This window comes from Jaculus jaculus, chromosome 9 (assembly GCF_020740685.1).
Source record: "Jaculus jaculus isolate mJacJac1 chromosome 9, mJacJac1.mat.Y.cur, whole genome shotgun sequence".
NCBI lineage: Eukaryota > Metazoa > Chordata > Mammalia > Rodentia > Dipodidae > Jaculus > Jaculus jaculus.
Window position 1 is genome coordinate 17,457,835 of NC_059110.1, and position 13,163 is coordinate 17,470,997.

General features: G+C 45.9%; 1 protein-coding gene across 6 annotated transcripts in view; it reads right to left on the bottom strand.

Annotated features, from left to right (window-relative positions):
• The window catches only part of Sash1 (SAM and SH3 domain containing 1), a 252,044-nt gene that overhangs the window by 8,540 nt on the left and 230,341 nt on the right, over positions 1–13,163 (bottom strand). For all 6 annotated transcript variants that reach the window (XM_045158593.1, XM_045158595.1, XM_045158592.1 and 3 more), the window contains 5 exons: positions 12,531–12,666; positions 11,564–11,733; positions 10,662–10,871; positions 9,541–9,691; positions 3,502–3,615 (listed from right to left, as the gene is read on the bottom strand). In XM_045158593.1, the coding sequence (XP_045014528.1) occupies positions 3,502–3,615; positions 9,541–9,691; positions 10,662–10,871; positions 11,564–11,733; positions 12,531–12,666 (781 nt within the window). The remainder of the gene's footprint in view (positions 1–3,501; positions 3,616–9,540; positions 9,692–10,661; positions 10,872–11,563; positions 11,734–12,530; positions 12,667–13,163) is intronic.

Consider the following 13,163-nt stretch of genomic DNA (forward strand, 5'->3'; position numbering starts at 1 on the left):
TCTCAGTTTTAGAAATAATTCTTAGCCTTATTAAAGTACTCATGTGGACAGAAATTAACTGGACTATGTGGAAAGGGAACATGCTGTGTTGGGCAGTAAGAGGAAGCTAGGGTTGATGTCTAGTCTAGTCCATTCACTACAGAAGGCTGACTGGCCGTGCTCTGTTAAGGACACCATACACAGGATTTCTGTTTGGGGAGTACGATTCCCAAAGCCACAGCTCAGACAAGGGGACTGATTTCATGGAACAAGCTTTCTTGAAGCTGCTCCCTTCTACTACATTCATTCAGAAACAACCAATCAACTCTGATACAGAACTGTAAGCAGCCTGTCCAGAGACCATAAAGTACTTGCATGGTGGTTCTAGCTAAGAAACTGCCTTGCTGATAGACTGACAGCTGCACTATCAACCCGACACCTCCTTATCTGATGACTGCTGACTGGGATGTACTGCTGCTAGACTGGGGACATGCTGCTCAAGGGGCGAGACACTATGCTAGGTATAAGCACATGGCCGTCTAAGGGACACTGTACTAAGTACATAGGTACATGCGTGCAGGAACACAACTATATTGTTTCATTTGTGCTTCGTAACAAGCACATTTGTTGTGTGACTTGTAGCTCCACTGATAGGAGGTGAATAGCCCAGACACAGAGTACATGAGCCCAGTGGTTCTATTACTATAGAAAAGACAGAACATCAAAAATCTGCAGTAGGCTATGAAGGTATAAAGGAAAGGCTGGCCATAATCTCTGAAAAACCATTCTGAGGTAAATAAGGTTTTTTTTTTCCCCATCAACTATTGTGTCAGCAAACATCTTAAGGTCTGTATGTTATTTAGGGTGCTGAGCTCAGACCATTAAGAAATCTTACCTTTTCACTATAATACACAAAGCATCCAGGAGAAACCAGGCTGTGGACCAACTTGATAGGAAGGGTGGGATGGTATTGACGCAGTAAGGAACAGGGCTACTTAAAGGGAGAAGAAAGGCGTCCTCGGGTTATAGAGAAGAGAGGCTCTATGTGAGGGCTGCACGGATGAAAGACAGGGAAGGGAGAGAAAAGGCCTGCAGCTCTCATGGGAGCACCAGGCATCAGCAGCGGGGAGAGAAACAGATTCCTTCCACAGTTTCACAGCTTCCTACCAAGCACACGCTAACTTCAAACCGGTAACATGAGTTATGTCACCCCAAGCATAATGGAAAACCCTGACGCTGATGGACAAACAGCCGCCTCCTCGACTGGACTTTTGATTGATGGGTCATCTCTTCTGAGAAAACACAAATCAACACATGAAATGCTTTGCATTCCACAAAGCAGAGACCAGGACTAGCACGTGCCCTTTTTGAAGAATAGTAATAAGACCTCAAGCCCTGTCCACCTGTAAGTTCCACAGGGGTAAATGGCACCATTCCAAGCACTTATCTGTAGATTATAACTCCTCCTCCCCCCCCCCCCCCCCAGGTAGTGTTTCACGCTATCCCAGGCTGACCTGGAATTCACTATGTAGTCTCAGGCTGACCTCAAACTTATGGTGATCCTTCTACCTCTGCTTCCCAAAGTGCTGGGATTAAAGGTGTGCACCACCACACCTGGCTGGATTGTCACTCTTATGTTACATGGGGACACTAGTTTACAACGGCTACTGAAGAGACTGGCCAGGTTCCATTTTTCATTAACAGAAGAACCATCACAGATAAATGGAGAAAGAGAGTACTTTTCCAAGGGCAAGCCACACTAAAGCATAAACAACTATCACCAGAAATAGGAAATTCACTTAGCACAAGTTTTAGAAATTGGGGACTTTCTTCTTAATTTCCAATGGAAACCATACATGTCAATCCATGTTCACGTTCTGCTACAATCAGGAAAACCCGAGTTCACCCTGAGCTCAAAGCATGGTTCCTCAATCCAGGCCACCAGCACGTGCACTTGAACTCTCCTGGACACTGAGCCACTGGCAGGGTTATGTTTGTGATTATACTTCTCAGTCCAGCACAGTTGTGATCTATTTACTGAAACATTTTTGCTACAGAAAGGTTATAAACAAAGGAAAAGCCTTCCGAACCTCCATAAGGATTCTATGTCTCCTGAAACTAAGGCTCCACTCTGACTCTAGGTGAGTGTGGCATCTTATTTTGACCAAGGATTCATAGGATCCACTGTCTTCTCAATCACTGGAACATTCTGAATGCTGAAGCTCATGAGCAAATCTTGAAATCACCGTAATGCTCATTAGAATCAAAAGGAGTTGGGCTGGGAATATATAGCGCAGTGGTAGAGCACGTGCCTAGCAAGTGCAAGGCCCTGTGTTCAAGCCCCAGTACCACAAAGAAACAATCAGATTCACCGTGAGTGAGGAAGGTAGCATGTCCAGAATGCAGATCCTCAGGAGGGTCACCCTAAGAGTAAGGCTGGCTCCTGGGAGTGAGCACCTCACCAGTACCTTGCCAGAAACTGAGCCCTAGGCACACATTCGCCTTGCTCTAGTCCAGGTGTTGGTGACCACCATGACTCTCTCACACTATTCTTAAGATACACACATGTTGATAAGCACATCTTGCATTTATCATCCAACGCACACATCTGAAACAAGGATTAGATAATCCTAATGTCTAGCTGATGGAATACACTCTGATGCTTCTCATTGTGTCTTACAAACCTGCTTTCTATAACCCACTCAATAGATTTCATAGTCAGGCGCAAACTGCAGCCCACGGTTTGCTTGAGAAGGCTCATAAATACTCTTAACACAGTTCTACCTCATGAAAGTCCAGTGACAGCTAAAATCCATCAAACTTGGGCATTTTTCATTATAGTTTCCAACTGCTCAATAGAGAGTTAGGTCATGATGGCAGCAGGAACCCTTTACGACTCTTTCTAATCTTGCAATCACTGGAAATTTTTGCATCACAACAGGAAGTCACAGAGTCACCCACTGTGACTTTTACCCTTTCTGCCCCATTCTGCTGAAGACCCTACTTCTGTTTGAGAAAAGTAAGCTTTCTGAAATCTCATATTGACTACTTCCCAAGTGTTAAGACAAGGAAGCCACACACAGGACCTGAGGCCTTCAAGTCACCCTCTCTCGTGGTAATTGCCTCTGGAATCAGCTTGTGAGGCTGCAGCATTTAAGACCTGCTTGCTGGTATGTCCCTGATAGATGGTATCCCTGGTAAACTGTTTTCCTTGTAGACCTAACTGTCCCCAACACTGACAATGCTGACTGTTACTGGGTAAAGACGGGGGCATGGGAGACACACTATTTTGGTTTTACAGCTGCAGGTATTTATACAATTTATACACAATTTATAGACCTCACACAGCAACCAGGGGTAATAAGTACAGAGGTTAAGTGAAGACCAACACAGGAAAGAGACCGGAAATGAAAAGGCGATTGCTAGATTCATCATGATAAAAGAATGGAGCCTTTAGAGACAGTTATACTTCTGAAATCAGGAACTGTCAAAGCAGGTTCTGATGGTCTATGTAGATATTACCATTTTCCAGGTTCTCGCTGCTTTCATAACATCCCGAGTCTCGTGGGGAGCGTCCACTCAGGCTCTGGCTATCCACCAGCAGCTTCTCCTGGGAACCAGACTGGTCACTGTTACCTGGACAAGATGAATACACAGCACGGAATCACAAGGGTGGCCAAGAAGCAGCAGTCCCACCATCTGCCAGACCCCAATTTCATCCTGATGTTGACATATATATTTTTTTAAGTTTTAAAAATTTATGTATTTATGAAAGAGAGAAAGAGAGAATGGGCATGCCAGGTTGTCTAGCCACTGCAAACAAACTCCAGATACATGTACCACCATGTGCCTCTGGCTTATGTGGGTTCTGGAGAATCAAACCTGGGTTCTTAGGCTTCACAGGCAAGTGTCTTAACTGCTAAGCCATTTCTCTAACCACAGACACACAGTTTTTTTTAAGTCTTGGACTTTTAATAGGGAACAAATTATTTTAAGATCAAAAGGAGATAGTGACATAAGATTTTCCTTTTAAGTATTGAGAACATAAAAATCAATTTGTCGAGAGGGCAAATAGTTGGAATATGCCAATGCCACTCCAGTTACCCAGAAAGAGGCAGACTGAAGCCTCTAATGAGAGGAGAAAGGTAGAGGGTGGCGCTGGCAGTGGGAAGGACATTCGTCCCTGCTGAGTGATGGCACATATGTGGAGAACAGAAAGAATGAATGCCTCCTTCACACCGTGGACTAGGTCAAGTGCTTTTCAGAGATCTGGAAGCCTTCAAGTCATTTATGTTACCATCTCTCCAAAGCTTACATAAAAGTGTCAAATGAAATATCACATTATTAGCATTTGGGAGCACTGAGAGACCTTGGTACCATGTGCTGCCCTTGCATTCTCTCAGCAAGAAGAGGCTGGCCAGCCGACCAGGCTCCTCTGAGGAAGGGGCCCAGAAGCAAACCTCAGTTTGTTGTTTGTCACGTTCAAAGGCTGTCTTTCTTTTCACCCCTCTCCCATTGTCTTGCCCAATATTCCTACTTCCTGTACACAAAGCTGAGAGACAGGGATGGCCAGGAGACCCTGACTCGCCAACAGACTGGAGGATGCTTTTAAGTGAATGAGAGCAAGTTGAACATCTTCAGCTGGAGCAACCCTGTTGTCTGTCTGTCTATCTGTACTGTTATTTATTTATGTGAGAGAGAAAAAGAGCACATGGGCACACCGGGCCCTCTTGCCACTGCAAAAGAACTCCAGATGCATGAGCCACTTTGTGCATCTGGTTTTATGTGGATATTGGGGAAACCGAGCCCAGGCTGTCAGGATTTTCCAGTAAGCACCTTTAACTGCTGAGCCATCTCTGCAGCTCAGAGCAACTCTTTTAAAGAGAAGTATCTTATTTATCAACAAGGTTGATAGGGAAGATAAAAAAAAAAAAGAAATAAGTCAGATACATCTGTTGGGAGATGGTATCTAGAGTAAATCATGTGGAGCTTCAATTTCCATGCAGTTTTACTGCATGTTCTAAGGAGGCCACAGGAGCCCTGTGTGGGACTCTGAGGTCACAAGCATAGCATCTTCACACTACTACACAGACAAAGTGCTTGGTCACACAAAACGGAAACCAAGGAAACATTTTCTACATAAAATGGCTAGTCACAGTGACAAATGGCTTTAATTTATTTTCTTTTTTTCTTCACCTCCCACAAAAATCACATACACAGAAGAAAAAAAGAAATCAATAAACCAGAAAAATGACGTTTTTCCTCAGGTCACCAAAGGGGCTGAGGGCTTCCATGCCGCATCTTTGAGTGAGTACCGGTATCCTCTCACAATTTCCTGTTTTTATTTCCAATAAAGAAAACATTCTAAAGGCTGGAAAGATGGCTTAGTGGTTAAGGCATTTGCCTGCAAAGCCAAAGGACTTTGGTTTGATTCCCCGGGACCCACATAAGCCAGATGTACAAGGTAGTACATGCATCTGGAGTTTGTTTGCAATGGCTGGAAGCCCTGGGGTGACCCCCTCTCTCTAATAAATAAATAAAAACATTTTTTTTTTAAAAAAACAAAACATTCTATAACCCAAATGATGGCAGACCACATGGCAGAGTAAACCCTTACAGCCCCAAATTAATGGTGTTAATTATTAATTAGCAAAAAAATTAACTAATTAGAAGTGTATGTGCAAATACTGCTTCCCCTTCCTCAAACTAAAACATTCTACAGTGAGGTCCTCAACCTGTGTAGCCTGTGGATTTGGAGTGACCTTCACCATGTTGTTAAGAAAAATGATCCTTGTTGTAAACGAGAGCTAAGAGCTCTGGGCTACAAGCGAGAAGTGGGACTCTCTGCTGTCTGTGCCTGGTGAAGAGTTCTGTGTGGCAGGGCCACGAAGCGGGCTCCAGAGTGCTGTCTGATGGGCATGAAATAGAAAGCATGTCACTGTCACTGCATGAAAATGGGGTCTACCCTGGGTCTACGTTTTGGGATCCCAGCCTCACAAGACACAGAACACACCGTTTTGTCTACGGAAAGGAAAGGGATCCCTCCCACCGCCTGAAAATAAACCAAAGCCCAGCCTGTAAAGTCATGAGGTGCACAGTGAGGGGCTGGGGTCTCTGTCTTTGCTGAGGAAAAAGCGGTAGGTGGCTCTTGTGTGTGCTGCAGAAAGCAGTCGTGACCTCCTTGCACGTTCACTAGCACTAGTGCCACACTAGAAGAGATAAGAGAGAAGATGGGCAGGAGCTGCACCAGTTCTCAAAGCAAATCCAAGGCCAAGGCCAAAAGCCCATCAGGACTTGACGTGACCCTTGACCTGAAGGGACTCTTATTGGTCTAGAGCTCTCCTCTACTCCATCCAAACATGCACACGTGTGCACATGTGAACACACACACACACACAGGAAGACTGTGCCACAACATGTATGAGACCATCAAACACGAGGACATATCCTGTTTTCTGGAGAACGGGTACTTCTCGTGAAAATAAGGAATGAAACAAATATATCAAAATGTTACCTCTAGTGAAGTTCAGGAAATATATACATGTCTTACTTTTCTCTATTTTCTAAACACTTGAAATAATTTTGTTTTTCAAGGTAGGATCTCACTCTAGCCCAGGCTGACCTGGAATTCACTATGGAGTCTCAGGGTGGCCTTGAACTCACAGCAATCCTCCTACCTCTGCCTCCCGAGTGCTGGGATTAAAGGCCTATGCCACCATGTCCAGCTTATAGTTTTTAATTAAAATGATTTTACCAACCATTTTTGTTTTGTCAGAGTCTCTGTAGCTCAGGCTGGCCTGTAACTTAGTCCAGACTAGCTTGGTACTTGAGCAATATTCTGACTTCAACCTCCTAAATGCTTGTATTACTGGCATGAGCCACCATGACAGACTTAAAATTATTATTATTCTTGAACTGCCAAATGGTTAAGGTGGCAAACTTTAAAGTGTATGTATGGATTTTATCACAACTAAACAAGAAAAATCAGGGCTGGAGAAATGGCTCAGCAGTCAAAAAGTATTTGCTTGAAAAGCCTACCAGTCCAGGGTTCAATCCCCTAGTGCCCACATAAAGCCAGATGCACTTTGCAACAGCGATAGGTGCTGGCATGCCCATATTCTCTACCATAAATAAGTAAATATTGAAAATTAAAACCATTTAAGGGGATTTTCATTTAGAAGACCCAAAAGAGTGCAAGAGTGAGCTGACAGGCTTTTCCAAGCGGAAGACTGGGCTGGCTGTCCTGCCCCATGTGCTAGGAGACGCTGGACGGGGTGGCTTTTAAGCAGGCCTGGAGATGTCTTTCACTTTCAGTGAAGTCTGGCCTAGAAAACAGCAAGGTATTCTTACATAACATATCTTCAAGCATCTTGCTAGGTTTCTCTAGCATAAAAATTGAGTTTGACAGAAACCTACCGTGTTCCTCCAAGTTATTATGTACTTACAGGAGATTGTTCCTTAAATACAAGGGGTTTAACTGCATTGGATGTGAAGTCTTACTATGCTAGGACATGTCTGGACACAGCCTCTCTGTGCGAATTAGTACCTCTGGGCCCTTGAGGGCTTGGCTTCAGGATGTACTACTTTACACACCAGAGGAACTCTGAACAGGAGTGCATGGAGGCAAACCAGGATTGGTCAAGACTCAGAGTCATTCGTAGCCTTCTAAGTGATCACGGAGATTCATACAGACTCCCTCCTACAAAATGTCCCGGGCTTAAATCTCAGGATATGAGCCTATGACACTGAGTCTGAGCCAGTGTGCTATGTCACAATAAGGCCCAGTCATTGTCTTATACTCAGGATTGGGCTTTGCTCCTCTTATACTTAATGTCATAATGTACACAAGCTAGCTGTTCTCTGTATTTGGGGAACAGCAAATGAGCTGTCATACAGAGTGGATGGGGTTCAGAAGAACAGACGGTTTAACCTTAATTCACACTGATCTATCTGGTCAGCCACAGTGGTCACTCCCCAGGCTATTCACATACAACCTAGCCATTGACCCCAGGGTCCCTCCTGGGAGACTCAATGCTTCACAATACTGGTTACAAAGTGCTCTAAGTCCAAAACACAATACCTTCCCACTCTATCCTGTCTACCTAGGGTTCACACCTCTGTTGGGAAGTGTGTGGTCTTCTGTGTTACTAGTTAACTTACAGGGAGTATTTTTTTAAGCAAAAGTGAATTTACTAACACATATTGCTTCCAATTCTCCTGAGTCTCATACAGCCAGTAAATACAGATGCTCTTCCATTTACAATAAGGTTCTGGAATGTTATAAGCCAAAAATACACTTAATAACCTTAATCCAAGTAACATTCTTGCTTCGCCACCTGGGACATGCAGAGATTGCTCATTCCCTCTTGCGGCCTCATAACTGACTGGGGAGCCCCAGCTCGCTGCTGCTGCTACTGCTACAGCCTAAGAGAGGGTCTCATGACATGCTGCCAGCCAAGGAAAGCCCTGGGATTCAGCATCTGAAGAACTGCTTCCACTGACTGTGAATTGCTTTCCTTCCACAGAAAGTCAAATAATCCTAAGCTAGAGACTTTATAAGATGTAATTTTTTTTTTTCCCTGTCATTAACCATGGTTTTGGTATGTCTTTGGGCAACAGACATGCTACTAGCTGCTGGAATCTGTGCAGCCAAGCACTTCAGAGTAACTGTCTGAATTCAAGAACCAGTCAGGATACTCTCTTCATGGTAAATGATTTCAGGAATATTGCTGATGTGGGACTGAAGAGTGAAGAGCAGGCTATCAAAGAGATAGCTCTGATGTACTCAATGATCTCCACAAAGGCAGTGAGCTCAGGAATTGTTCACAGACTGTAGAAATAAGCTGGCATTTGTTTAAGTCAGGAATTCTCTGATCCACATAGTCACTGCACAGATGCACGTCTTTCTTTAAAGGAAACTGATGGATTTGACTTATTCACTTACAAACTTATTCAATGGGAAAACACCTCTTCACATGCTCTGGGAAATCATCAACTGACCAAGAAACTCCAGGGTAGGCACTTGCTTTTGTGCTCAGTGATCCTATGGCCTGCTGAAAGGGGACTGTGCACCCCAACCGCAACACGGTGGAGTGAGCCCTGGTTTCTTAGGAAAACGGCCCATCAGTTCTCAGACCCATGGTACAGTGCTCTTTTGTTCTCACATTAAGAGAAATATCTGCATGGTGTGAATGGACACATCCTTGAGCCATCTTGCATAGCGCAAAACTGATTCTGGTTTCAGAAAGAGCAAGACCTAGCCTGGCGTGGTGACACACACCTTTAATCCCAGCATTCGGGAGGTAGAGGTAGGAGTATCGCTCTGAGTTTGAGGCCAGCTTGTAACAAGAGTGAGGTCCAGGCTAGGCTGGGCTAGACTGAGATACTACCTTAAAAAAACCAAGAGAGAAAGAGAGAGAGTGAGCACACTCGTGCTCAAGACTGACTGCAGGGACCTCAGCCTATGATGACAGCTCATGCGTCCGAGACCAGCTGACAACTTAAAAAATATATACCGATCCAGCAGTGAGCGTTTGCGTGTTTGCATTTGCATGGGCTTACTGTCGTATTCCTGCAACAGCTCCACGGCCGTCAAGAGAACGGCTCTGTGTTCCGGGTCCCTGATATTTAACTCATCCAGGTCCTCCTCCTCCAGGAGCTTGAAGGTATCCAGGTCTTCATAGCCATTGAACAGGAAAGTGGGCATGTGTTCCTGAGAGACAGAGAAAGATCAAAGTGAGCCAGTGGCCCAGCCATGTGACAAATACCCAGCAACTGGCCTTGGGCCCCTCGGCCCCTGTCCATAGCCATCAAAAAATGAGTAACGATTTCTTTGCATGTGTATGTGTGTTGTACGTGCATATGGGTTTACATGTTTATGTGGGTACACATGTACATGTGTGTGTTTAGAGGCCACTCTCACCTTATTTTTTGAGATGGGCCTTTTGTTGTACCTGAGTTCACATATTTGGCTAGACAAGCTAGCCAGCAAGCCCTAGGGAGATTGCAGGCATGCACGGCCATGTCTGGGTTCTACACGGGTGCTGGGGATCTGAACTCAGGTCCTCATGCTTCCATGGTACCTGAGCATCTCCCCAGCAACACTCTCTGTGATTTCTGGTGCTTGAGCTTAGTAGATAGTGGGTGAGAGTTGATTCTTAATCATGGTTTAAAAAGACATAATTTGCAGACTCTGATGGACCCCATGTGCTAACATTGCCATTGTGCCCTTGCTGTGAACTAACTCCTTTCTCACAGCACAGCCCACAGTGGGGAAGACCCTCCTGCATTTGTAAGGCTGTTGAAATCCCACTTATAACATCTCCCAGGAGCAATGTACTTTCTAAGGAAGAAATAGCACCTGCCACTGCAGACGCGCTTGCCCACATGCAGGAAGGGGGCGGGAGCGCGGTGCCTCACGATCCCGCAGAACTAGCCATGCACAGAAGCCCCACGCCTGCTTCCAGCCCTTCCAGTAGCAGGCTCTGCTCTGACACTAACCCTACCCCGTCATCCCCGGCACGGGTTAAGACAGCAGGGACACGGGCAGCGATTCTTGTAGAATGGCCACTCATTGTCCAACGGGTCACCCTTGTTGGATGACACAGCTCAACCTTCACGTGCTGCGTTTAGAAGGAAAAGCAACAAGGTCGCATGCGCAGCGAGGACGAGAAGTGATTTACTTTCAGGTTGATCCGGTCCAGGAGGTCCTCCACAGATTTGGGCTGCGGCGGTCTTCCTTTCCTCCTGCGCCTGGCGGGGCGCTTGGGCTTCTCTTCTTCCTCGCTGAGCACGTCCACATAGATGAACTTGAACGTTCCCACTTTGTTGTTCAACAGACCCATCCAGGTGCCCATGGGTGGTTTGCTGATTATATCAATGATATCTCCTTTCTGTGGCCCAGGGAAAAAGATCTTTCCATCAGGGACATTTCTAAGCATAAACACTGAGATCGGATGGGTGGGGAAAGGCAGAATTGGGGTCCCACAGGTCACCTTTTGAGGCAATTAATACATACGAATGGGAGTTTGGCAGGGGTCAGACAGAACACCTCTTACGATGCCCATGGGCCACAGGTCACAGCCACCCTGCCTCCGGCATGGCAGGGTCAGGTGGCCCTGGGCTCCCCTGTGCTCTCAGCCACACTGCCCACGCCCAGCTCTCAGAATGTCCTCCTACTTTCTGGAGAGAAGACCTCTTCTACCAGTCATAAGCTGGGGTCCCCCTACCCTGTAGACAAGTCATTCACATGGAATCCCACCTTGGTGGCCCATAAGGGTATCTCTGTCTCTACACATGGGAGCAGTAACACCCTTTAGAAAACACAGAAATTGGGGAGACCATTGGATTAAGCATGGGCGCGAGGGGAGAAGGCGATAGTGATATAGAGCTGACACACACCTTCCTTGGCCTTGGCCTCTTGCTGGTCCTATTTTATTTCATTACAAAGGAAGCCAGCAGGTCAAGGTGGCTAGGACATTGCCACACACACGGTAAGAGCCCAGCACCTGGTGGTAGGGAGGAAGGCGAGCTCACTGAGATAAAGGGCCCGGTTTAGCTATTTCACATCTAAGGACAGGCTCACCTTGAGCTTGAGCGAGTCTGTGTCATAGGGACTGGGGGTAAAGTCCGTGTGCACCCTCGCTCGCCCACAGAAGGGGCCCCGGTAGGGTGGCTCCTCGTCATCACCATCTTCTGACTTGACGCTCTCCCTGTTGCTGGCGGAGGAATCGGTGGTGCTCACCGTCTGACCACCTGTGCGGGGAACACAGAAAGACACATGGGTGAATACGGACTTCCCCAAGCCAAGCCCAGGGCCATGGGCGCTACTGCAGAATAGGACACAGCTCCCAGAGGGTGAGGCACACGTCACAGCCTCGTATCAAGACCAAGCAGGGCCCAGACATGAGTCCTTCCCTGTTCAGTCGAATCCAGTCCCTGCCTGGACAGGGGCTCCCAGCACACCACGGGGAACAGAACACGTACGAGACGCGGCAGCACTGCGCTCGCCCCGCCCCCAGCCCTCAGGACCTCCGAGCTGTGCAGTGCAGCACTCCTGCAGCTCACAGGCGAGGAAACAAGCTGCGAGCCCAAGCAACTTGCCCAGGAGAGACTTTAAGCCTCATCTCTTTCCCTACAAGACTTTAAGCCTCATCTCTTTCCCTACCGTCAACCATCTCTGACTCTGGAGCGGCTGCACAGTATTTGTACCATGCACATACGATTCTCTTCCCTCTGCCAACCCCCTTTATTTTTTGGTGTTGCTTCCTTTTGTCTTGATCTCTCCCGTTCTCTAGATTCTTCCTCTGAGATGTGCATTTTGTGTCTTCCACGAGCAACGTGAAAATGCCTCTCTTTCACACTGCTGCTTGCTGAGTGATTTCTATCAAACAAACAGGATTCTAAGTCCAGATACTTATAGTCTGGCTTCCTAACAGCACCCCAAGGGCAGGGACTAGTCTTACGTATCTTTCACTTGCTTGAACTTGGTGTTCAAATGGATGTCTGACTGTAACGCCAAAGGAAATCATCTAGTCACAAGCCAGACTTACTCATTGAGCTCTGCCCACTCAGAGAACTCCGAAGGCTTTCCACAGAGCCCCCGGCTTTGAGCTTGGGTTTGTCCGGGTGTTCGGAGTCTGGCTTTGCTGAGGCCGGGGAACCAGGCATTCCATCGAGCCCCGAGTCCTGAAATGGTGTCAACAGAATTGAGTTTCATGAATGGACAAGTCATGTTTTATAATTTATCAACTCTATCACTCAAATCTGCCTTTACACGTACACCTGCTTTGATATATAGTAGTCTTAGTATATATCCTTCGTTACTTTAATTTTATAGACCATGGTAGTATTTATGCATTAAGCACTCAAAATTTTGTTTCATACTCACAGAGATGGTCTTAAAACATCTGGTGGAAAAATCTACCACACTGAGTCACTACTTATTTAAAAGTTTGGAGACACAACATAGTCTAGTAACAAGTTGAATTTCAAACATAAGTTAATTAAACCCACTGTTAATGTAATGTCAGGAAGTGCAGTTAAGAGGCATTTAATCTACTTCAAAGGAAAATATTATACTGAAAATATAAAAGTATATTCCCTGAAAAACAACTGGCCAGACTTTTATAATTATATAAATTGTAAATTTTAACTACCAATGTAAGATCCAGATACATAAAACA